Source organism: Sphaerodactylus townsendi, linkage group LG03 (assembly GCF_021028975.2).
Source record: "Sphaerodactylus townsendi isolate TG3544 linkage group LG03, MPM_Stown_v2.3, whole genome shotgun sequence".
Lineage (NCBI taxonomy): Eukaryota > Metazoa > Chordata > Lepidosauria > Squamata > Sphaerodactylidae > Sphaerodactylus > Sphaerodactylus townsendi.
The window spans coordinates 1,256,151-1,282,188 of record NC_059427.1 but is presented as its reverse complement, the minus strand read 5'-3'; the positions used below and the strand labels follow the sequence as shown (position 1 = coordinate 1,282,188).

Sequence of the window (26,038 nt, the reverse complement as noted above, 5' to 3'; positions counted from 1 at the left end):
ACAACACTGGCGAGATAAATAACCACCTCCCATAATGCAATGGACAGCACACCGTACAACTTTATCAACGTTTGAACATATGGCATATAGAAGACAATTGCGCAGGGACATAGTTTATTTAATGTCCCATGCTGTTGATTTTATTGAATTACTCCGCCTTGAGTCCAATGAGACAGGCAGACTATAAACAATGCAAATGAATAAACACCCAGTTAGTTTATCCAGCTATCCTGCCATGTCATAGAATACAACTGGAGATGGGGGATGCCGCCGCATCTATTTTCCCAGTTTCCTTGCACTGATATTGAACTTCCCCAAAAGCTGGAGTAGAAGACTGAGGGGGCATAAGAGCAGCACCTCTATACTCCAGGAGAACATCCAGAGAGAAGGACATTCCTTTCGACCTCACCTGCAGGAGCTGCTGTATCATAATGCTCCTGCACAATCCTCTCTTGCAAGCGGAAGCAGGGATCCCAGAAAGGGGAGATTGATGATTAAATGGCCAATTGCCCAGTCCCAGTCAGGTCTTTATTATTGTGCCCTACAGTTGCAAACCCCCCCCCCCAAAAAAAAAAGAAAAAAACCCTGGGAACCAGACACTGGCTGTTTGGCTCTGAACCCTGGATCTTCTTTCCTTCGTGATGAGGTCGTACTACCCACATACCCCAGACCCTCTTTCTATTCCAAATCCATTTCCCAACCTATCTGTATCTGAGGAGCTCTGTGTGTGCATGTTTGCGTAATTGAATCACATGCTTGTGAAGCCCTCATCCCTTTGCATCCTGTTCCTCTCTGTGGATGTTCTGCTGAGGGCTGATCTCCACATACACTGGCATGAAAGATTCCTTACTCTCAGGAAGGCGCCTGCTCGTGCTTGCTCCTTCCTGGCATCCAACGAATGCAGAGAACAAGGTGCTAGGAGTGACTCCTGGGCGAGCGTCAGGCCTGCGCCATCCTTGGCCTGCCAGAGTGCACGTACGCAGACCAGCTGCAGCGGGTCCAGCCATCTCCGCCGCCCCACAGCCACGGGGCCTCTTGCTTTTGTTCGCATGTAACTAGTTCAATAGTGCTTGCCGGGTTCTCCTTCTCTGTCTTTCATAGGGAGTAACTTGCCTTTCTCAAAACAATGTGTCTGTAGTGCTGGTCTTTCTCACGCTGATATTGGGGGAATGCAAAGGTGGGGGCTTTATGGGTTGAACCCAGCTGTGACCTTCAGGGATATACTGTGGCCAGGGAGTTGAAATCCCAGTTTCGACGACCTGGCCATTGGGCTGACACAGTTCTGAATAAAGCTCTTGAACCCTTCTTGAGTCTTGTTACTGACTGGAGTACCAGACCCTTACAGCAAGGGAGTCTTGTGTCGGGGCGGAACGGTGTCCTTCACTGTAACTGAACCTCTGATATGGTATCTCTTTCCTGTTAGATCTGTCTCTCTGCGCTGACATATGAAGATAACTCTGGGCTCACCCTGCCTGTCATTCTGCGTGGAGGTGGATGCAATGGAGCCCGTGGGGGAAGTCTGGCAGGAGGCTATCTCTGTCCTGGCCTTGGGACGTCCAGCTTCAGAACGAATTCCTTTGCACCTCCTTCTTCCACACGTTCTCTGGGAGAACGGGAGGGGGCAAAAAGGGGATAAATGCAGCTGTAGGGCCCAGGTTCCTCGGTGATGAGTGCTCGATGCCAACTCAATAAACACGACTGTTCCTACTTCCGGAGTCTGTTTATTGACTACCGGTCCTAGACCTAACACTTCTCCAACCTGATCCAAGCTAAGTGAGCCGATGAGAACTGCAGAGTCTGCGCAGCACATGTGAGATCAGACAGAGACAGCTCTGCACATCAGTTGCCAGGTCTCCTGGGATGGGGGAAACCTGGCCCACCCTTCTCATGGTCATGGGCTCCCACTTTTATGGGGAAATGACTGGATTTCTGGACTAGTTCAAGAAAAACAGTTGGATTTGACAAGGGCAATTTGAAGTTTACTGCCTGAAAGAGTCAGAAATGATACCCAAATCCCAAGGTGGGGAAGTTTTCAAAGCCCGAGTTGATCAGGCGTGGCTGAAACTATTGGAGGTTTGGCTGCTTTGATGGCTCACAGATCATTGCCCATTAACTTGAAATGGACCCATACTGCTTTGAAAAACAACTCTTAAAGTAGAGATAAGGTTGTATCTGTGCACTAGTGAAATCCTGCTTCCATGATGGCAATGTGCTCTGGGCAAAGCAGACAAATGCACTCTCTCAAAAATATCACAAAGATTCACCAATTGAACTTTCGGGTTTCCAAGGGTTGCCCTTAAAAACAACTCAGAGAAGATTGGAAAACAAACTGGGGTGTCTCATCAGAGAGTAAACAGGGGTCTTGCAATGAGCATTCCGAAACTTCCTCCTCTGTGCGGGTTCTTTGATGCTTTTGAAGTGTGCCCCTCCAATTGACTCCTTGCCAGTCTGAGCATTCAAAAGGTCTCTTCTTGGTGCAGTGGCGGAGGGCCAAGAGGGCGGGGGGCGCGCGTCGTGCACTGGGCGCACGCCTGGTGGACGCAAAATCGCCCCCTGGCCCCTCCCACTATTCCCCACGACCCCCCTGTAGCCCCCCCACGGCACCCCCCCTCCCACACTTACCTACATTCCTTTTCTTTTTTAGTACTTTTTGAGGCTGAAAAAAGCGGCCTCTTCACAGTTCAGGGAAAAACTGGCTGAGGAACTAGAAATAGAAAAGGAATGTAGGTAAGTGTGGGAAGGGGTGTGGGGTGGATGTGTGTGTGTGTGCTGTGGGGGGGTCGCGGGGGGCTGGAAAAAACACACTGTGCACCAGATGCGGTTTGGCCCAGCTATGCCTCTGTCTTGGTGTGAAATCTTTGATGCCGTTGAAGATGGCCACTATAACTAAATCTCTTTTCACACTCTGAGCATTCAAAAAGCCTCTCATTTGTGTGAGTTCTTTGATGCTGTTGAAGAGTGTCTCTCCGACTGAATCTCTTTCCACACTCTGAGCATTCAAAAGGCCTCTCCTTTGTGTGAATTCTTTGATGCTTTTGAAGACTGCCATTCTCACTGAATCTCTTTCCACATTCTGAGCATTCAAAAGGTCTCTCCCCTGTGTGAGTTCTTTGATGCCGTTGAAGACTGCCACTCTGACTGAATCTGTTTCCACATTCTGTACATTCAAAAGGTCTCTGCTTTGTGTGAGTTCTTTGATGCTGTTGAAGATGGCTACTCCGACTGAATCTCTTTCCACACTCCAAGCATTCAAAAGATCTCTCCCCAGTGTGAGTTCTTTCATGCAGTTGAAGACCGCCACTCTGACTGAATCTCTTTCCACACTCTGAGCATTCAAAAGGCCTCTCATTTGTGTGAGTTCTCTGATGGTTTCTAAGACTGCCACTCTCACTGAATCTCTTTCCACAATCTGAGCATTCAAAAGGTTTCTCCTTTGTGTGAGTTCTCTGATGCTTTTTAAGACTTCCACTATAACTGAATCTCTTTCCACACACTGAGCATTCAAAAGGTCTCTCCCCTGTGTGAGTTCTTTGATGCCGTTGAAGACTGCCATTCCAACTGAATCTCTTTCCACACTCTGAGCATTCAAAAGGCCTCTCATTTGTGTGAGATCTCTGATGGCTTCTAAGACTGCCACTCTGACTGAATCTCTTTCCACACTCTGAGCATTCAAAAGGTCTCTCATTTGTGTGAGTTCTCTGATGCTTTTTAAGACTTCCACTCTGACTGAATCTCTTTCCACACTCTGAGCATTCAAAAGGTCTCTCATTTGTGTGAGTTCTCTGATGCTTTTTAAGACTTCCACTCTGACTGAATCTCTTTCCACATTCTGTACATTCAAAAGGTCTCTCCTTTGTGTGAGTTCTTTGATGCCGTTGAAGAGTGCAACTACAAGTGAATCTCTTTCCACATTCTGAGCATTCAAAAGGCCTCTCCTTTGTGTGGATCCTTTTATGCACATAGAGATTGCCACTATAACTGAATCTCTTTCCACACTCTGAGCATTCAAAAGGCCTCTCCTTTGTATGGATTCTTCGATGCTGTTGAAGGTTGCCACTCTGACTGAATCTCTTTCCACACTTTGAGCATGCAAAAGGCCTCTCCTTGGTGTGAGTTCTTTGATGCTGCTGAAGATTGTCACTCCGACTGAATCTCTTTCCACACTTTGAGCATTCAAAAGGCCTCTCCTTGGTGTGAGTTCTTTGATGCTGTTGAAGAGTGTTACTCCGACTGAATCTCTTTCCACACTCTGAGCATTCAAAAGGTCTCTCCTTTGTGTGAGTTCTTTGATGCTGTTGAAGATTGCCACTCCGACTGAATCTCTTTCCACACTCTGAGCATTCAAAAAGCCTCTCCTTTGTGTGAACTCTTTGATGCTGTTGAAGAATGCTACTCGAAGTGAATCTCTTTCCACACTCTGTGCTTTCAAAAGGCCTCTCTTTTGTGTGGATTCTTTTATGTGCAAGGAGTTTTGATCTGCAGCTGAAGAACTTTCCACACCAAAAGCATTTATGTGCCTTCAGTCTACTGTTATTTGGAATGAGTACATTACTCTTTCTTTTACCAGAGAGGGTCATTCCCCTCTCTAAGTAGATTTGTGGCTTCTCTCTTGAATGAGTTTTTTGGTGTTGAAAAAGATTTGATTGTTGTAAGAAGCTCTTGCCACAGTCTGAGCAGTTGTAAAGTTTCTCTCCTTTGTGTTTTATTTGATGCCTAAGGAGCTCTACTTTGGAAAGGAAAGTCTTGCCACACTCCAAGCATTGATGGGTCTTCTTTCCACTGTGCATTTGTAAGTGAATCTCGTATTGACTATTATCTGAGAAGTTCATTCCACACTCTGTGCACTTATATGTTGGGATTTCATAGAAGTCTTTTCCTTTGGATTGAACCGGCTTATCCCTTGTCTTGTCTGCATGGCTTCCCTCCTGCCTCGGTGGTCTGTCACTGTCATCAAACTTCCCTTCAGAGGACCCCTGGAATATCCCCACTGTCTCCTCTGCATGTGCTGCTGGAAGATAGAAAGAGGTCCAGTCAGTGGTGCTGGAAAGAGGTCCAGTCTCCTCTACATGTGCTGCTGGAAGACAGAAAGAGGTCCAGTCAGCACCTCGACTAGAAGCCCACCCACCCACCAGGCACTGCTCATTAAGGGGTGACCATGACCTTTATCAAACCTTTTTCCCCCTCAACTGAGCTGCAGGTCACACCTCCTCCCCAGCCTAACCCTCCAGGTCAGCAGTTTTTATATTTTATTCCTCTGTAAAGACTTCAAGTGGGAAGGAATTTCCCCCCACTGTTCACAGGTGACTCGCCTTTTGAGCCTCTGTATTGATGATTAAACAGAGGAGGAAGGAAAGGCTTTTATACCCCACTTTTCTCTACCCAAAAGATCCTCAAAGCGGCTTGCAAATCACATTTAATATGCAACTTATCCCTGAAATCAGACTCCATCCCTGAAGACTGGAAGATGGCCAATGTCACACCAATCTTTCAGAAAGGATCTAGGGGGGACCCGGGAAATTACAGGCCAGTCAGTTTGACATCTGTTCCTGGTAAATTAGTAGAATCTATCATTAAAGATAAAATTATTAAACATGTAGAAAAGCAAGACCTGCTGAGAAAGAGTCAGCATGGCTTTTGTAGAGGCAAGTCCTGTCTTACAAAATTACTAGAGTTCTTTGAGGGTGTAAACAGGCATGTGGATAAGGGGGAACCAGTGGACATTGTCTGCTTGGATTTCCAAAAGGCTTTTGACAAAGTTCCTCACCAGAGACTATTGAGAAAACTCAGCAATCAAGAAATAAGAGGGGAAGTCCTCCTATGGATTAAAAACTGGTTGAGAAACAGGAAGCAAAGAGTGGGTGTAAATGGGAAGTTCTCACAATGGAGAGATGTAGGGAGTGGTGTCCCCCAAGGATCTGTTTTGGGACCAGTGCTCTTTAACCTATTCATAAATGACCTGGAAGTAGGGGTGGGTAACGTGGTGGCCAAGTTTGCAGATGATACCAAATTATGTAGTGTGGTGAGAACCACAAAGGATTGCGAAGAGCTCCAAGTGGACCTTGATAAATTAGGGTGAGTGGGCTAAGAAATGGCAAATGCAGTTCAATGTAGCTAAATGTAAAGTGATGCACATAGGGGCAAAAAATCCAAACTTATAATAAAACTGCAAGGATTGTCATGCCCTTATATAAAGCCGTGGTGCGACCGTACTTGGGAGTACTGTGTTCAGTTCTGGTCGCCAAATCTCAAAAAGGATATCGAAGAGATAGAAAAAGTGCAGACAAGGGGAACGAGGATGATTGAGGGATTGGAGCACCTTCCTTATGAGGAGAGGCTGCAGCGTTTGGGACTCTTTAGCTTGGAGAGGAGACGTCTGAGGGGGGATATGATTGAAGTCTATAAAATTATGCATGGGGTAGAAAATGTTGACAGAGAGACATTTTTCTCTCTTTCTCACAATACTAGAACCAGGGGGCAGACATTGAAAATGCTGGGGGAAGATTTAGGACTAATAAAAGGAAACAGTTCTTCACGCAATGTGTGATTGGTGTTTGGAATATGCTGCCGCAGGAGGTGGTGATGGCCACTAACCTGGATAGCTTTAAAAAGGGCTTGGACAGATTTATGGAGGAGAAGTCGATTATGGCTACCAATCCTGATCCTTCTTGATCTGAGGTTGCAAATGCCTTAGCAGACCAGGTGCTCAGGAGCAGCAGCAGCAGCAGGCCATTGCTTTCACATCCTGCATGTGAGCTCCCAAAGGCCACTGTGGGCCACTGTGAGTAGCAGAGTGCTGGACTAGATGGACTCTGGTCTGATCCAGCAGGCTAGTTCTTGTGTTCTTATGTTCTTAACCTTCAGCCAATTCCCTCTAGTACTAAGTGAGCTCCTCCCCACTTGAACACTGTCTCCCTCCCCCACACAACTCTCTTCCCTACAGCTGTGAGGTGTAACCCATCCCTCGCCAGTAGCCCCTCCTCATGAAACCACAGACCACGGGCCCAGCAGCCTACGGGTTCCTGGCGAACGGGCGAACAGGCCTCAGCACAAAGTATTACTATCCAAGATTTTGATTCACGCCTCATTCGAAAAGCCTGAAATACCTAGTTTCCTCTGGCACCTATGAGAGCTCCTTACCCAGAGAGGCCACGCTCCAGTAGTTCTCCAGCATGACGTCCTCGTAAAGAGCTCTTTGGTGTGGATCCAGCAACGCCCACTCTGCCTCGGTGAAATACACGGCCACCTCCCCAAAGGAAATCAGAGGCTGAAAGAAAGAGCAGATTCCCACATCAGAGGTCACACCAGGCCGAGACGGCATTCAGGGAGGGTGCAGGATGGACAGCTGAGTTTGTGGGGTCCCCCCCCAGCACCAACTGCATGAGGAAAGAACCCCTGAGAAAGGAGGGGGGACCCAGGCTGTCCCCAACGCATCTCCCCTACCTGGACTGGGAGAGCTGCAGCTGTTTCCATGTCTCTGCAAAGAGGGCGGATCAAGAGTGTCTCTTCACTGCCTGCGAGGGAGGGGAAAAGGGAAGAAAGAGCATCAGCCTCCATTTCCTGTCCTCTCTGCTCGAGTGAATCCTGCTTTATGCTCCTTCATTCCACGGGCTGCGAAATCTTCCCAGAGGGACACCCAAAAAGAACCAAAATGACGTCGCCTGGCACCTCGCTGTGACATCAGGCCAAAAAACCAGACAAACTGAGCACATTTGGAAACTGTGGGCAATATCAAGGAGTATCTGCAGCATGAGCACAAACATATTTCTCCAGTTTTCCACTCTTCTAAGAACACTGAAGACCATAATTTGGATGAAGAAGCATTTCACGGTTTTTTTTTCCTGACCAGAATTCTCTTCCCATCCAGATAACCGGGTGCCCCAATCCCAGCCAGTCAGAATGAGTCCTTACCACGTGAGAGGGCATCTGGGGCACATTCCTGGGCCTGGCCCGGCTGCCCTTCCTCCAGCGGAGCTCTTTCCAACTTAGCTTCCATCTTCTCGGATGGACCCCACCTCTGAAACAGCAGAAACAGCAACAAGAGATGGAGCGGAAGAAGAAGAGTTTGGATTTATACCCTGTTTGTTCTCAACTGTAAGGAGTCTCAAAGTGGCTCACAAACCCCTTTCCCTTCCTCTCCCCACAACAGACTTCTAGTGAGGCAGGTGGGGCTGAGAGAGTTCTGAGAGAACTGTGATTGCCCCAAGATCACCCAGCAAGCTTCTTGGAGTTTGGAATATTCTGCCACAGGAGGTGGTGATGGCCACTAACCTGGATAGCTTTAAACAGGGCTTGGACATATTTATGGAGGAGAAGTCGATCTATGGCTACCAATCTTGACCCTCCTTGATCTGAGGTTGCAAATGCCTTAACAGACCAGGTGCTCGGGAGCAGCAGCAGCAGCAGCAGAAGGCCATTGCTTTCACATCCTGCATGTGAGCTCCCAAAGGCACCTGGTGGGCCACTGCGAGTAGCAGAGTGCTGGACTAGATGGACTCTGGTCTGATCCAGCAGGCTAGTTCTTATGTTCTATGGTGAATTATCTGGAGGAACAGGAAGTCCCCTGCAGGGAGTGGCTGCTGATGAACATTGTTAAATCTCCCATTTAGATGTTTTACACTTGGACAAATATCAGGCAGGGAAGCTTTTGGAGAAGGCAAGATATCATTGATTGATTTGGACATAGCTGGAAAGAGAAGCCCTCACCTGTTCTGCCTGCCTCTTCTCCTCGGCCTGACTCAGGGGGAAACCCTCGGCCAGGGCCACCGCTTGGGAGCTGCTCTCCGGCCCACATCCTCTCACCCAGCACTGCATTTCATGGGGCAGGATGGTCAGGAACCGCTCCAGGATCTCCAGGTCCAGGATCTGCTTCTTGGTGTTTCTCTCCGGCTTCAGCCAGTGGTTGCAAAGTCCATGGAGCTGCCTGCAAACCTCTCGGGGCCCCTCAGCTTCACGGGAGCAGAACTGCCGGAAGCGTCAGCAAAGTACTTCCGAGTTCAGGGGCTCCCGATCCCAGACCTCTGGCACAGCTCTCTCCCACAATGCAACACCATTCCCGGCATGGACGGGATGGGGGTCTTTCCTTGCTCTCTTGCCAAGTCCAGGCCCTGCAGGGGCCAACTCTTCCGTCTCTGTCCCCTTCAATTTGGTCACCTCCGAATGTGAAAAGATGCCTTCACTCCCTTGGCTACGCAGAGCGGCTTCTCTGTGGTGGGAAGGTGGGTGGAAGATACCAACATGCTAGAAGGAAAAGGGAGGGTGGATTAGAACCAGAGGGAGGTGTGTGATCTTCCGCTACGTTGCACACCAAGCTCTGTGAGATATGCCGGTTTGCTCCTTTGGGAAATTTAACTGTCTCTGTCCCTTTGGGTCAGGCTGTCCACAGGGTTTCTGAGCATGTCAGGAGATGCGCCCACCCAAAGCCACAGGGGTCTCCTGCCAGTGTGGGGAACGTCCAAATCTGATGCCAGCACAGAGTGGGATTGCGTCAGGGGGTGGCTGGCGCATGGAAGGGGGCACGAGGGCAGCCGGGAAGAATAGGAGCTGCAAGGGGGGGGGGGAGGGATCCCTGCTGAATGCACAAGGGTGCCAATTCCAGGTTGGGAAATTCCTGGAGATTTTTTTTTGGGGGGGGGAGCCTGCAGAGGACAGGGTACAAATTGTTTATTTCACACTGTGCTTAAAGCTACCCTCGTGGTTGTGGATTAAGCCACTGGATTCAGACTGTATCACTACCATATCTTGGGTCTGCCCATCCCCTTTTCGAACACAAAATGACCTATGTGGACCTTGGCAACCCTGCATCAGGGAGATGGCACCGCAAGGAGAAAGAAAGCACTGCAAGGAGAAAGACTGTGCCCCCTGTCTTTGCTTGCATGGATCAGTTCACAGACGGTTGTCTCCCAGGCCTGCCGGATGGGGGCCTCCACCCTTCTCTCCCCTCCAGCACCCAGCCTGCGGACCCTGAAGAAATTATGCAATGCTGGTTCATAATCTCGGGGACCCTGGAGGGAAGCCCCCCCCCCACTTTGCAGGCAGGCAGGGGGGTGGAAAAGCAGCCCACTATGACTCAGGGAACCAGGAGTTCCATCGGGAGAAGGGAGGGGGGCTGGAAGGGGTGGGGGCTCTTCCTCACCCGTTTCCCAGGGAGCAAAGGAGGGGGCTGCATGGCGTTGCTTGGGGTCCTGGTGGGGGGTGGCTGACAAGAGGCAGGGGAGGCTGAAGTGGGGGGGGGGCTCTCACCAAATCTCCTGCCCCCCACCAGCCCCCTCCCCAGTCTATAGAAGGTCCCTTCCCTATTCAGGGCCTCCATTCCCCGGCTCTTCTTCCTTTGGGGGCTTCTTTGTTTTCCAGGAAGTGGCTGTTTCTGGCACAGGAAGGGGGGGTTGTGAATGGGGGGGGGGAGGAGGGTTTTCTCCCCATCACTCACTGCTCCCCCCTCCCTTTCTCCGCACTTGGGGGGTCTGGCCTAGCAGATCCTGGCCCTACATTTACACCCCACTGCTGATGAGATTTTGGCCCCAAAGGCCTCGTTTCCCTCCCCTGCAGACCCTCATCTTGCCCCCCCCCCCACGAGCTCTCTGCTCGGGGCTTTGCCCTCCCCAATGAAGAAGGGGGGTCCTCTGCAGACTCAGCACCCCCCCCCCCGGCTGAATGAGGCTCATTTGCAAAGGCACTGAATGCCACCTCCCCGGGGGACACGTATGCTCCTCCCCCCCCTTTCTGGAGCCAGCCTCTCACCCTGAGAGCAGCCGTCTGTCCCTAAGCAGCCCCCCTCCCCAATCCAGCCCCCTCCCCACCCAGAAGACTCGCCCAGACCCTCCGCTGCTCCCCCTCCCCGTCCAAACGCCAACCACTCGCCGCGCCTCCGAAAGGTAAAGAAGGGGCTGCATCTCGACCCCCCCCCCCGCCCTGTGCAGAGAGGAGGGGGGAAGAGGGGGGAGCCAGAGGGCGCAGAACTCCCCCCCCTTGCAGGCTTTGCAGTGGGTCAGCATGCAGTAGCCCCCCCCCATCAAGCAGCCCCCCCCCCATCAAGCAGCCCCCCTGACTCACCGGGGAGGGGGTGAGGATGGTGCCGCCAGGGCCGAAGAAAAGGCTCCCCCGCCCCCTTCCCTGGCGGCCTCTCTGGGATCTCGGGCTCTATGGCTTCCCTTTCTGCGGGTTCATGTTGGGGGGGGGGTTCCCTGCAAAGCATCATGGGTACGAAGAGGAGGTGTCCCCCCCCCTCTTTGCAAGAGGGGCTTTGCGTTTGGGAGGGGAGGGGAGGGGAGGGGGGACCAGAAACACCTGGGGGGACATCAGGAGGCCTCCCCCCAAGCAGGACCCCTCCCCCTGGGCTTCTTGTGGGGGGGGGGGCGGCGAAGGAGGGGGGCAGCATGTTACCTCGCTGCCTGGTAACTTTTAATAACTCCAGACCAACCGGCTCTCCGCAGCGCAGCGGAACAGAAACGGGACCCGACACAGCGAGTCCAGTGAAATAAGAAAATGCTCTATGGAGATGCTGACCTACCTGCCAGCACCTCCGCACCAGGACAGCCTACAACCATTCATTCACAAAACACACGACAACCAATCATACAGCTACAACTTGGCATGGGAACCAATCAGAGTCCGGTGGGCAGTCCCTTCTTGAATTTCGCGGCTGGAGCAGGGCGAGGAGGCGATGACGTCGGCACTGGCGGGAAAAGCACAAGAGAGCCCTTGGGGGGCTTGGGGTCAGGAAACTAAACTTAAGGAGGACGGTCGGTCCGCACCCTTATCTGCCCGCTGGTGGGATTAAGGCGGATGGAGGCGCTTCTTCCGGGGTCCCTTCGGTCAACATCCATGCAAGCAAAGACAGGGGGCACAGTCTTTCTCCTTGCAGTGCTTTCTTTCTCCTTGCGGTGCCATCTCCCTGATGCAGGGTTGCCAAGGTCCACATAGGTCATTTTGTGTTCGAAAAGGGGATGGGCAGTGATACAGTCTGAATCCAGTGGCTTAATCCACAACCACGAGGGTAGCTTTAAGCACAGTGTGAAACAAACAATTTGTGCCCTGTCCTCTGCAGGCTCCCCCCCCCCAAAAAAAAAAATCTCCAGGAATTTTCCAACCTGGAATTGGCACCCTTGTGCATTCAGCAGGGATCCCTCCCCCCCCTTGCAGCTCCTATTCTTCCCAGCTGCCCTCGTGCCCCCTTCCATGCGCCAGCCACCCCCTGACGCAATCCCACTCTGTGCTGGCATCAGATTTGGACGTTCCCCACACTGGCAGGAGACCCCTGTGGCTTTGGGTGGGCGCATCTCCTGACATGCTCAGAAACCCTGTGGACAGCCTGACCCAAAGGGACAGAGACAGTTAAATTTCCCAAAGGAGCAAACCGGCATATCTCAAAAGGCTTGGTGTGCAACGCAGCGGAAGATCACACACCTCCCTCTGGTTCTGATCCACCCTCCCTTTTCCTTCTAGCATGTTGGTATCTTCCACCCACCTTCCCACCACAGAGAAGCCGCTCTGCATAGCCAAGGGAGTGAAGGCATCTTTTCACATTCGGAGGTGACCAAATTGAAGGGGACAGAGACGGAAGAGTTGGGACTTGGCAAGAGAATCAGGAAAGACCCCCATCCCGTCCATGCTGGGAGAGAGCCGTGCCAGAAATTCGGGATCGGGAGCCCCTGAACTCAGAAGTACTTTGCCGATGCTTCCGGCAGTTCTGCTACCGTGACGCTGAGGGCCCCCGAGAGTTTTGGAGGCAGCTCCATGGACTTTGCAACCACTGGCTGAAGCCGGAGAGAAACTCCAAGAAGCAGATCCTGGACCTGGTGACCCTGGAGCAGTTCCTGACCGTCCTGCCCCATGAAATGCAGCGCTGGGTCAGAGGATGCGGGCCGGGGAGCAGCTCCCAAGCGGTGGCCCTGGCCGAGGGGTTCCTCCTGAGTCAGGCCGAGGAGAAGAGGCAGGCAGAACAGGTGAGGACTTTTCTTTCCAGGTATGTCCAATTCAATCAATGATATCTCGCCTTCTCCAAAAGCTTCCCTGCCTGATATTTGTCCAAGTGTAAATCATCTAAATGAGAGATTTAACTCCCTACAGGGGATTTCCTGTTTTTCCAGATAATTCACCATAGAACATAAGAACTAACCTGCTGGGTCAGACCAGAGTCCATCTAGTCCAGCTCTCTGCTATTCGCAGTGGCCCACCAGGTGCCTTTGAGAGCTCACATGCAGGATGTGAAAGCAATGGCCTTCTGCTGCTGCTGCTCCTGAGCACCTGGTCTGCTACGGCATTTGCAACCACAGATCAAGGAGGGTCAAGATTGGTAGCCATAGATCGACTTCTCCTCCATAAATCTGTCCAAGCCCTTTTTAAAGCTATCCAGGTTTGTGGCCATCACCACCTCCTGTGGCAGAATATTCCAAACACCAAGAAGCTTGGTTCAGGTGCAGGAATTTTCCTCACCTCTTCTTGGATGAAGACAGATATAAATAATTCATTCACCTTCTCTTTAATCTCCCTGTCATCCTTTAGCACACCTTTTGTTCCTTCATCATCTAATGGGTCTACCGCTTTCCTAGTTGGCTTCCTACTTTTGATGTACTTGAAGAACTGCTTGTTGCTGGTCTTGATGTTTGCAGCCATGCGTTCTTCATAATCCTTTTTTGCCTCCCTTACAGCTAACTTACTTCTCTTTTGCCACCATTTGTGTTCCCTCTCATATTCTTCATCAGTCGAGCTGGACTTCCATTTTCTAAAAGACATTTTCTTTTTTCTGATAATTTCCTCAACCACCCTTGTTAACCATGGTGGCTTTCTTTTGGACTGGGCGCTGCCTTTCCTAACCTGCGAAACACATTCCCGCTGAGCTTTTATGACTGCGTTTTTAAATAACCTCCAAGCATCTTGGAAAGTTTTGACTCTCTTGATTTTCCCTTTCAGCTTCCTGCACACTATCCCCCTCATCTTTGAGAAATTTCCCTTACTGAAGGCTAATGTAACTACATTAGTAGTTGTCACTTGTTTGCATGCAGAGATACTGAATCTGACAGCATTGTGGTCCCTGTTCCCTATCGGCTCAACAACACTGACTTCCTGCACCAGGTCCCGAGTCCCACATAGAATTAGATCTAGGATCACCTCTCCCCTGGTTGGTTCCACAACCATCTGCTCTAAGCCACAGTCATTTAGCATATCCAGGAATGTTCTTTCCTTACTATGACCTGAACATGCATTTTTCCAGTTTATGTGGGGATAGTTAAAATCGCCCATTACCAGTACATTTTTGCTTTTGTTGGCCTCTCTAATTTCTTTTTCCATCTCAGAATCCCCTTGTGCGCTTTGGTCAGGGGGACGATAATATATTCCTAATATTAAACTGTCCTTCACACCTGGTATTGATATCCACAGTGATTCTGTAGGGGAACCAGCTCCCCTTGCATTGTCTATTTTATGTGATACTATGCTCTCTTTGATGTAAAGGGAGCAAGCCCACCCCCAATAAGCCCTGTCCCACTATCCTTCCCTGGAGAGCCTGTAACCTGGGATAACAGCATCCCACTGGTTCTCCTCATTCCACCATGTCTCTGTAATGCCCACTATATCAATGTCCTCCTTCAGCTCTGGCGTAGGGGGTTAAGACCTCGTGTATCTAATGTGGAGGAACCGGGTTTGATTCTCCGCTCTGCCACCTGAGCTGTGGAGGTTTATCTGGAGAATCTGGATTAGCCTGTACACTCCCACACACGCCAGCTGGGTGACCTTGGGCTAGTCACAGCTTCTCAGAGCTCTCTCAGCCCCACCTACCTTACAGGGTGTTTGTTGTGAGGGGGGAAGGACAAGGAGATTGTAAGCCCCTTTGAGTCTCCTACAGAAGAGAAAGGGGGGATATAAATCCAAACTCTTCTTCTTCTTCAAAACTCTGTACTCCAACTCCCACATTTTAGGCCGAAGGCTTCTACTGTTAGCATAGAGACACCTGTATACTCTGTCTCTGTCCCTAACCTGGGATTTATGTGCTTTGCCCTCTAGCCATGCTATGTTCCACGCTTTGTGGTTGATTTGGAAAAACCTCCCTCTCTGTCTGCATCCCCATAGATACTGTATTCCGAACCGAAGTCACCTCAGCTCCTGTCGGCTTTCCCCCAGGGATCAGTTTAAAAGCTGTTCTGCCACCTTTTTAACGTTGAGCGCCAGCAGCCTGGTTCCTCTTTGGTTAAGATGAAGCCCATCCCTTTTGTACAGGCCTGCCTTGTCCCAAAAGGTTCCCCAGTTCCTGACAAATCTGAAACCCTCTGCCTTACACCACCTTCTCATCCACACATTGAGACCCTGTATCTCCGCTTGCCTAGCTCGCCCTGCGCGTGGAACAGGTAGCATTTCTGAGAATGCCACCTTGGGGGTCCTGGACTTCAACCTGTTTCCTAGCAGCCTAAATTTAGCCTCCAGAACCTCCCAGCTACATTTTCCAATGTCGTTGGTGCCAATGTGGACCACAACTGCTGATTTCACCCCAGCACTGTCTAACAGCCTGTCTAGAGAAAGCGTGACGTCCACAACCTTTGCACCAGGCAGGCAAGTCACCATGCGGTCATCACGCCTCTCACAAATCCAACTCTGTGTGTTCCTAATGATCGAATCGCCTACTATGAGGAGCCCACCACCTCCCCAAGAGGTATCCTCATTATGAGAGGATAGCTGATCACCAGCTGAGGAAAAGGTCCCATCTAAGGGAGCATCTTCCCCCACCTCAGACTGGCACCCTCCGTCCCCAAGACCTTCATTCTCCATGACATCTGAAGAGATGTCACCCTGAGAGTGGGACCCGGCTGTTAGGTCCCTGAAAGCCTCGTCTGTCACCCTCTCTGCCTCTCTCAGCTTCTCTAGGTCCTCCACCTTGGCTTCAAGAGAACGCACACATTCCCTGAGTGCCAGGAGCTCATTGCAGCGAGGGCACACCCACAACGTCTGTCCTAGTGGCAGATAGTCGTACATGCGGCATTCAGTGCAAAACACTGGAAAGCCCCCACCCCTCCTGCTGGCTTCCTGCCTTCATATCTAATTCTATTTAGATATTCAAATATTAAACTTTTAATGAGTGCCTCTCCCTTGAGCTTTCTGTACCTTCTACTATCCCTTAAGATGTGGCCTTATTCAGTAAAATACCTGCGTGCGCCATTAGGCTGCTGCTTCTAGAGACTGAGCAACACAGCTAGTAGCAAGTCCCACCTCTCAGAAGCCTGGGGCAAACATACGGCCAGGACAAAGAGAAAAACAAGAAAGCCCCTTTTAACCCCTGTTAAAAACACACTGTTTTAAAAGATGTGGCTTTGAGAAAAGCCCTCCAAAAACAAAACCAGAGCTCACTCAGCCCTTTCTCTCCCAGTCCTCTTCTCCACTGCTTCTCAACTCTGCTGCTTCCAGAGACTAAGCAACACACCTAATAGGAAGCCCCCTGCAGCATTGGTGAAAGAAAACCCTGCCAGGTCTGCTCACAGAAAGGTCCAGGGTCTGGCAGCGGGGCAGGATCCGTTCCTTGGTGTGGTGCTTAAGAGCGGTGGACTCTAATCTGGAGAACTGGGGTTGATTCCCCACTCCTCCACATGACGCTTGCTGGGTGATCTTGGGGCAATCACAGTTCTCTCAGAACTCTCTCAGCCCCACCTGCCTCACTAGAAGTCTGTTGTGAGGAGAGGAAGGGAAAGAAGTTTGTAAGCCACTTTGAGACTCATTACAGTTGGGAACAAGCAGGGTGTAAATCCAAACTCTTCTTCTTCCGCTCCATCTCTTGTTGCTGTTTCTGCTGTTTCAGAGGTGGGGTCCATCCGAGAAGCTGGAAGCTGAGTTGGAAAGAGCTCTGCTGGAGGAGGGGCAGCCGGGCCAGGCCCAGGAATGGGCCCCAGATGCCCTCTCACGTGGTAAGGACTCTCTGTGCCTGGGTGGGATTGGGGCACCCGGTTATCCGGATGAGAAGAGAATTCTGGTCAGGAAAAAAAAACCGTGAAATGCTTCTTCATCCAAATGATGGTCTTCAGTGTTCTTAGAGGACAGGGAAACTGGGGATATATGTTTGTGCTCATGCTGTTTTTAGGCCTGATGTCACAGCGAGGTGCCAGGTGACGTCATTTCTGCCTGCCTGTTTCTCTCCCACCTGCCTGGCTGGGCCTTTGGTCTGATCTAGCAGAGATGCTATCATATTTCTCAGCTCCAGCATTCATGGGACAGGTAAGGTTTCAAGTAACACAGAACTCTGAAACGAGTCAGTGGCCTTTACAGCTCCCTGAGGCTCATGGGTACCTTTTGCTCCTCTTTCTCCCCTCCGGCCACTTACTGGAAAGTGTTTCGGTTCTTTTTGAGTGTCCCTCTGGGAAGACTTTGCAGCCCGTGGAATGAAGGAGCATAAAGCAGGATTCACTGGAGCAGAGAGGACAGGAAATGGAGGCTGATGCTCTTTCTTCCCCTTTCCCCTCCCTCGCAGGCAGTGAAGAGACACTCTTGATCCGCCCTCTTTGCAGAGACATGGAAACAGCTGCAGCACTCCCAGTCCAGGTAGGGGAGATGCGTTGGGGACAGCCTGGGTCCCCCCTCCTTTCTCAGGGGTTCTTTCCTCCTGCAGTTGGTGCTGGGGGGGGGGCACATAAACTGAGCCCTCCGTCCTGCACCCTCCCTGAATGCCGTCTCTGCCTGGCATGACCCCTCATGAGGGAATCTGCTCTTTCTTTCAGCCCCCCCCACTCCGCACCTCTCTCTCAGCAGACCTAGGACGTTTCTCTCCCCCAAACCCTGGGGGACAACAACTTCCCTAGAAGTGTGTAGTCGACCCACGCGGTCAGCGTAAGAACGAGACGAGACGCGGAGATAACATCTGGTGGAGATCGCCAGCAGCGGGAGACCGGAGGTCCGTGTTCCTAGCGAGTCTCCCGCATGCCGGTTCCTCGCACCTTTTATTGTTATTCTATCGGGGGCGTGTAGGAGGGAGGACCGGGGGGAGTTCCGGGAGAGCGGGAGGCGGGAGGTCGGGAGATCATCATGTGATGCATGATCTCACCTGGCTACGTGCGGAGAGGAGCGTAAGCGTCTGAGCCTAATCCTCACCTGGGGGCAAGACCATTGTCCCTGCGCCCGGTGATTGAGCCAGACAGTTCATGACCCGTGACTCATAGGGGGATGAGGAGTGGGGGTGCGGTGCGACCAGAAGGCCGTAGGTCCGTTGGCGTCCCAACGTTCTACCACGGTGCTGCTGGGTCAGCAGTGCATTACTACAGAAGTGGCTGCTGAAGCAGGTCGTGAAACTGTCCCAGTTGGATAATGAACACGTAGACAAAACACCTGGACAAATATCAGGCAGGGAAGCTTTGGGAGAGGATCTGGTATTGTTGTTTGAATTGGACATACCTGGAAAGAGAAGCCCTCACCTGTTCTGCCTGCCTCTTCTCCTCGGCCTCACTCAGGAGGAAACCCTCGGCCAGGGCCACCGCTTGGGAGCTGGTCTCCGGCCCACACCCTCTGACCCAGCGCTGCATTTCGTGGGGCAGGATGGTCAGGAACTGCTCCAGGATCACCAGGTCCAGGATCTGCTTCTTGGAGTTCCTCTCCGGCTTCAGCCAGCGACTGCAAAGTCCATGGAGCTGGCTGCAAACCTCTCGGGGCCCATAGGCATCACGGTAGCGGAACTGCCGGAAGCGTCGGCAAAGTACTTCCGAGTCCAGGGGCTCCAGATCCCAGACCTCTGGCATGGCTCTCTCCCAGAATGCGGCACCACTCCCAGCTGGGATGGCAGGGGGGCTTCCCCTTGCTCTCTCACCAGGCTCTGGTCTTTCTGGGCTCTGCTCTTCCATCTCCTTCCCCTTCTGTTGGGTCACCTGCAAGACTGAAAAGATGTCGTCACCCATTTAGCCATGAACAGAAGCTTCTGTCTGGGGAGGAGAGAGGGAGGTGGGGGGCGGACAGCCATATCCAGAAGGAAAAGAGAATCAGGACTCACGGAGGATCAGAGCAAAAGTGCCGTTCCTAATATTTCACTGTGCTACATACAATATCCCAATCCTTTGGGATATTTATTTGTCTCTGGCTCTTTAAAGATGTTACTTCAGGAGAAGTGTGTGTTTGTGGGAAACCTTGCCGAATGCACAAGGTTGCAAATTTCAGATTGGGAAGTTCCTGGGGAGTTCAAGGAGTGCCGCCTGTGGAGAGCAGCGCATAAAAGCACAGAGTCCACCTCTCACAGGAGCCATTTTCTACATGCGATCAAATCCACTGTGATTCCAGGCGATTTCCAAGCCTCGCCTGCCTACTCACACAAACCACTCTGCACCAATGGCTACAAAGACGTGCTCTAAGGAAATTATATTGAAAAGGACTAGTCTCCAAGTTTATATTTGTAAAGAAAAATGTTACAATCATTCCTAAAGTGTAATATATTCTGAATGTAATCAAATATCAGTTCTTACAAATGATGATATACAAAACTCAAAATTTCTAACGAATAAATAGTCTTTTAACAATAAAACTCGCAACAGCTCAGATTCCCTGATTTTAAAATGAAAGTTCCTGAAAGTTCCTCCTAAACTCTATGGTCTAGATCAGGACACCCCCTGTCTCTCCTGGGGGGTCTGGAACCAGCTGCGGTTCCGGGAGATGTTCCAGGAGATCTCCAGGCCCGGCCTGTTGCTCAGTCGCCCCCTCCCTGGGCTTTCTGGGCATCACCCCCACCCCCCGAGTCTGAATGAGCAACGTTTGCAAAGAGGCTGGATGCCCCACAGAAGACCCCGGGTCTGGGGGGAGGGGAGGGGTCCCCCTCACCGCCCACCCCCCTCCCGCCCAGGCTCCTCCCCCTCCACCAGCCTCCTGAAGCCCTTGAGAGCAGCAGCTGCTGGGGGGAGGTCTGCCCTAAGCCACCCCCCTCCCTTCCCCCTCCCCGCCAAGAGGACTGGTCCAAACCCCTCCCCAGCTTCCCCCCCCCGCCCAGCAGACCCCCCAGGCTTTGCAGTGGGTCATCCTCTGGCCATGGACGTAGGTAAGGGGCGGGTCTCGGGTTTGAACCCCCCCATTCATGTCTGAAGCTCCGCCCACCCGTTTGTGGGTTTTTAAAACATTTTAGTGCTTTTTGGTTTTTGGCCTGCAGGGGGCGCATTGTTTGGGCTAGCAGCCCCACACTTTCAGGGATTGTTTGGGGGACTCTCCTGATGATGCTACCCAGGTTTGGTGAGGTTTGGTTGAGGGGGGTCCAAAGTTATGGACTCCCAAAGGGGGTGCCCCCATCCTCCATTGTTTCCAATGGGAGCTAATAGAAGATGGGGGCTACACTTTTGAGGGTCCATAAATTTGGACCCCCTGAACCAAACTTCACCAAACCTGGGATGTATTATCAGGAGAGTCTCTTATTGATACCACCCAGGTTTTGTGAGGTTTGGTCCAGGGGGTCCAAATCTATGGACTTCCAAAGGGAGTGCCCCATCCTCCATTGTTTTCAATGGGAGCTAATAGAAGATGAAGGCTACACCTTTGAGGGTCCATAACTTTGGCCCCCCTGAACCAAACTTCACCAAACCTGGGTGGTATCATTAGGAGAGACTCCTAAGGATACCCTGAAAGTTTGGTGCTTCTAGCTTAACCATTGCACCGCTGAAAGCAGGCACCCCCCAAATTTCCCCAGATTCTTCTTTTAAATCCACCCCCTTTGGCATGGATTTAAAGGGAGAATCTGTGGTCCTCAGTTTAGAAGAAGAAGAGGAGTTTGGATTTCTATCCCCCCTTTCTCTCCTGTAGGAGACTCAAAGGGGCTTACAATCTCCTTGCCCTTCCCCCCTCACAACAAACACCCTGTGAGGTGGGTGGGGCTGAGAGAGCTCCGAAAAGCTGTGCCTAGCCCAAGGTCACCCAGCTGGCATGTGTGGGAGTGCACAGGCTAATCTGAATTCCCCAGATAAGCCTCCACAGCTCATGTGGCAGAGCAGGGAATCAAACCCGGTTCCTCCAGATTAGAATGCACCTGCTCTTAACCACTGCGCCACATTGAAAGTGATGCTGTTTCAGGGTCGGGGATAATCCACCCCAAAACAGCATCACTTTCTATGTTGTTTAACTGGGGACCCCAGATTCTCCCTTTAAGGTGGATTTAAAAGGAGAATTTGGGCTCTCTAGTTTAAACACCATTGAAAGTGATGCTGTTTGGGGGTGGATTCCAGCATCACAGCAGCTGCCCGGGTGGGGGGGGGGGGCGCAAAACTCAGACCAGGCACCAGGCTCCATTTTCCCTCTATGCCTCTGCCCAGAGGGGAGGGGCAGGGCAGGGGAGTCTGCCGTCCCCGACCTCGGAGAGCTGCTTTTATAAGCGCTAGGCCAGGGGCGGGGCTTGGGGAGGCGTGGCCATGCCCTAGAGGCGGGTGGGGGTGTGGCCCCACCCCAACCCCCTCCATAAAAATTTATACCTACGTCCCTGCCTCTGGCACCCCCCAATATTGCCCAGCCCTGCAACCGCCCCCCCAACCCGCCCCCTGGACTGACCCAGTTGGGGGAGGGGGCTGCCCTCGCAAAGGCCGAAGAGGGAGGAGATGGCTTCCCCGCCCCCTCCCCTGGGGCCGCTCTGGGATCTCGGGCTCTATGGCTTCCCTTCCCGTGGGGCGGGTGCCCCGCAAAGCATCATGGGTGCAGAGGAGGAGGCATGTGGACTCCTGGGACCTGGCCGGGGAAGGGAGGGGGGCACCGCCCGACCCCCCCAACACGCGCCCCTGCGGGGGGCATTTCTGGAGATCTGGGGGGGTCTTGACGTTTCCTCCAGGACAGTTGTGGTCTCCAGGCCCTACCTGGAGGTTGGCAGCCCTGCGGGACCCCTCAGATTCAGAGATCAGCTACCTGGCCAGGTTTTGTGACGTCACATCTGTCCCCAAATCTGGAGGAATCCCCCTGTAAACCCCCCCCCCCATATTGGGCCCTCTGGAAGGGCAGCTCTATGGTGTCCTCCCCGCTTTCCAGAAGCACGCAGAGGGGGGCCAAGAAGGCAGAAGGCTGTAGAGACCAGCCCCCTCAAGCAAGTGGGGAGGGTCTGCGTGAGTCCCCCCCCCCCGGGTTCACCATGCTTGGCTTATAGGCCTGCTTCCCTGGGGGGGGGGTCTGGAGGGGGTGAATCCTGCAGGGCTCTTTGCAGCACCCCAAATGCACCCAGCCCATCCCCACTCTCCTCCCTCTCCAAACAAAGGAGATGCTTGGCAAAGGGAAATCTGCTTGTATCACTTAATCTGCCCCACAGCCTCCCTGCCTCCCCCCACCTCAACAAATGGAGGTCAGGTGATCCCTTTCACAGCCAGTCTAGAATTCAGACCTTTAATCCTCACATTGACTTTCTCTCTGTTGGGGAGGGACCTTCCTCCTGACGCCCCTTAGAGAACCTCAGTCTGGCTTTTCCTCTGTGTTGGGAGGCAGGATTCTGAACCTCGGTGATGCCTCCAAGGAGTGGGATCCTGAGGTTTAAGGCAGGAAAGCATGGCTACTATAGAGTCCCACTATTATAATATTAGATGGACACATCGAGGAAAAATACCATTATTATTATTATTATTATTATTATTATTATTATTATTATTATTATTCCTGGTGTCTTTGGCTCAGACTTTGTGGATCCCCCTGAGCGCCACCAAACTCCTCCAGAAGGTCTCTGAAGGGGGTGGGGGTGGGGGGGAATAGTTTGAAGGTCCCAAAAAGAGGACATCTAATTGACAACCCCCCCACACACACCCCATACACCCACCCACACCCCCCACACTCCTTCCTAGCTTCCCTGGAGTGAACCCCCACGCTCAGCCCCCCTGCAAAATACTGGAGGGACATTCAGTTGTCAACGTCTCCATCCCCACAGCCCCCCTGACCCCGGATGCCCATCTCGAGCCCCGAGCTGTCCTTCCACTGGAGGAAGAAAGAAACCTTTGGCCTTGGGGGGCCACACCTGCCCCCTCCCCCAAGTCAGGCTGATGGGAAGGATGGCGGAGGAGAACCCCCGCAGAAAGCCCCAAAGCTTTTCTAGAGAGTTTGGGGTATGCAGAGGGGGCCAAGAAGGGCAGAAGGGGCCGCAGAGACCAGCCCCCGGGGAAGGGGGGCGGGGGAGGGGCCCCCCCCGGGGTTCACCATGCTTGGCTTATAGGCCTGCTTCCCTGGGGGGTCTGGAGGGGGTGAATCCTGCAGGGCTCTTTGCAGCACCCCAAATGCACCCAGCCCATCCCCCCACTCTCCCCCTCTCCAAACAAAGGAGATGTTTGGCAAAGGAAATCTGCTTGTATCACTTACCTGTTTCCAAGAAGCTCTCCCCCGCCTCCCCCCCACCAACAAATGGAGGTCAGGTGATCCTTTCTGTTGAAGCCAGTCTAGGAATTCAGACTCTTTTAATCCTCACATTGACTTTCTCTGCTGGGGGGGAGGGACCTTCCTCCTGACGTCTCCCTAGAGAACCTCAGTCTGGCTTTTCCTGCAAAGGGGAGGCAGGATTCGAACCTCGGGTGATGCCTCCAAGGAGGGATCCTGAGGCTTAGAAGGGCAGGAAAGAAGGCGGCTACTATAGAGTCCCACTATTATAATAGATGGACACATCGAGGAAAATACCAGCTTCGCTTCCCTAAGGATTGCGTTGAAGCTTCTGGCTGGGCTCACTGTCTTGAGCCACGCACATTATTTCCCAGGCATTGACTGTGCTGCTCCCTCCCAAGAGAACTCTTGGGTTGTGGCTTAATTTGGGGGGGGGGGATTTGGGCTTCATGGCCTGCAGATCCGCCTCTTCCTCCCAGCCCACAATGTTTAGCTGCATATTTTCTGAGGTTATAACTACGAGGCTGATTCGGCCACCCTGGAGAAGCTGAGCAGGTCTCCCCCGGTTAGAACATGGCTGGGGGCCCTTCTGAGAAAACGCCATCAGCTGCCTGCTCCTGCCCCGACCCCAGGTTGCCGCATCTCAAAAAGGATATTGAAAGAGATAGAAAAAGTGCAGAGAAGGGCAACAAGGATGATTGAGGGACTGGAGCACCTTCCCTATGAGGAGAGGCTGCAGCGTTTGGGACTCTTTAGTTTGGAGAGGAGGCGGCTGAGGGGGGATATGATTGAAGTCTACAAAATTATGCATGGGGTAGAAAATGTTGACAGAGAGAAATTTTTCTCTCCTTCTCACAATACTAGAACCAGGGGGCATACATTGAAAATGCTGGGGGGAAGAATTAGAACTAATAAAAGGAAACACTTCTTCACGCAACGTGTGATTGGTGTTTGGAATATGCTGCCACAGGAGGTGGTGATGGCCACTAACCTGGATAGCTTTAAAAGGGGCTTGGACAGATTTATGGAGGAGAAGTCGATTTATGGCTACCAATCTTGATCCTCTTTGATCTCAGATTGCAAATGCCTTAACAGACCAGGTGATCGGGAGCAGCAGCAGCAGAAGGCCATTGCGTTCACATCCTACATGTGAGCTCCCAAAGGCACCTGGTGGGCCACTGCGAGTAGCAGAGAGCTGGACTAGATGGACTTTGGTCTGATCCAGCTGGCTTGTTCTTATGTTCTTATGTTCAGGGACCCCAACCCGTGAACCCCCAGAATTTTATTTTGAATATATTCCTGTTTTCTTTATTGATCTCTCTCTCTCTCTGTGTATTAATAAAATTTTGTTTTATTTCCTTTTCATGGACACAAGCCAAGCATTTTCCCAAGAGAATCATAGTTTCCTTCTCCTTATATGCAAAACTCCCCCCCCCCCCCAATATGCTGAGTGGTGAGGAAGAAAATTACTCATTTAGTTCTTTTTGTTTTGCATTTATTGTATAGATTCCTTAATGTTATGTTAGCTTTTCCCAGTTTAAACAGCGTTCCTAGAAGCAAGCCAGAATGTGCAAATGAGCCCACACCCTCCCACAGCTTGTCTGGCAGGCAGACTTATCAACTCCAACCAAAGACCTTTTAGATTTACAAAATAAAGATAATAAAGAAGTGGTCCCCTTGGACCATTTGAACTTCCTTTTGTACACATCTCAAGGCGGGAGCCCCAGGCAGAGAGGATGCAACTTTGCAACGTTCCTTCTGGACTTATTTCAACTGGCTCCCTTCACAAAACTCTAAGGGACTATAGCGTTGTGTTTCTAATGTATTGTCGAAGGCTTTCACGGCCGGAATCACTGGGGTGCTGTGTGGTTTCCGGGCTGTATGGCCGTGTTCTAGCAGCATTCTCTCCTGACGTTTCGCCTGCATCTGTGGCTGGCATCTTCAGAGGATCTGATAGTAGGAATGGAAAGCAAGTGGAGTATATATACTGTGAGGTCAAAAGGTGAGGCCCTCTGAATAGAGTAGCCTGGCATGTGAGTCACAAAGAAGTCTATAGCCTTGGAGTAACAATGAAGATACGAAACGTCAGGCGAAACGTCAGGAGAGAATGCTGCTAGACCCCCCCCCCAAAAAAAAACAGCATCACTTTCAATGTTGTTTAAACTAGGGAACCCTAGATGTGTTCAAAGTTGTGAGTTGGGGCATGTTCTATAATGTGATGGTGACTTTGAGATGGCATCGTGCAAAAATTGTTCCTTGGTCATAGTGGGGGAGGGTGGCCTTGGGTCGTGGAGATGCCGCCCATACCGGGGGGGGGGGGGGCACAAAACTCAGATTTTGCACTGGGCTACATTTTCCCTAGCTATGCCTCTGCAGTGGGGACGGGAAGCAGAACATCATGCACAGAAATGCTCACTGAAATGATGATGCGGTTCAGCAGGAACCTCGACAAACTCTTCATGTTGGAAGAGGATCCCTCAGTTACGTTATCTGCTGAGCTGCTAACCCTTCGCTTGCTTTCCTTTCCTCATGTGCAAGAATTAAAAATGGGTGATCATTTCCAAATATTTCCCTCCACTACCATTTTTTTAAAGTCAGTGGGATAAGCTATGTTGAAAAACTGAGAGGGGATTCAGTCCAGTTTTTGGTTAGTTAACTTCAAAATGTACATCCCACGTGCTTACCCCATAGTACAAAGACTGTCAGAATTATTCCTACACTCCGCAAACCCAAATCCCAGCATGCAGTGCAATAATTCTGGGGCACATTGGTTGCGTCT

At 51.5% G+C, this 26,038-nt stretch overlaps 2 protein-coding genes across 2 annotated transcripts in view; one reads left to right on the top strand and one right to left on the bottom strand.

Annotated features, from left to right (window-relative positions):
* The window catches only part of LOC125428596 (zinc finger protein 345-like), a 320,997-nt gene that overhangs the window by 133,078 nt on the left and 161,881 nt on the right, over positions 1–26,038 (top strand). Inside the window, 2 exon segments of the mRNA XM_048488995.1 lie at positions 16,778–16,883; positions 17,444–17,514. Of these exon segments, the coding sequence (XP_048344952.1) occupies positions 17,485–17,514 (30 nt within the window). The 5' untranslated portion in view covers positions 16,778–16,883; positions 17,444–17,484.
* On the bottom strand, positions 7–11,133 carry LOC125428752 (zinc finger protein 436-like). The gene is made up of 8 exons (XM_048489371.1): positions 11,050–11,133; positions 8,704–9,237; positions 7,909–8,014; positions 7,441–7,511; positions 7,138–7,264; positions 4,237–5,008; positions 3,161–3,228; positions 7–2,320 (listed from the first exon to the last, which is right to left on the bottom strand). Exons 2-8 carry the CDS (start codon positions 8,809–8,811, stop codon positions 2,100–2,102), a joined length of 1,473 nt encoding a protein of 490 aa, XP_048345328.1. The 5' UTR covers positions 8,812–9,237; positions 11,050–11,133; the 3' UTR covers positions 7–2,099.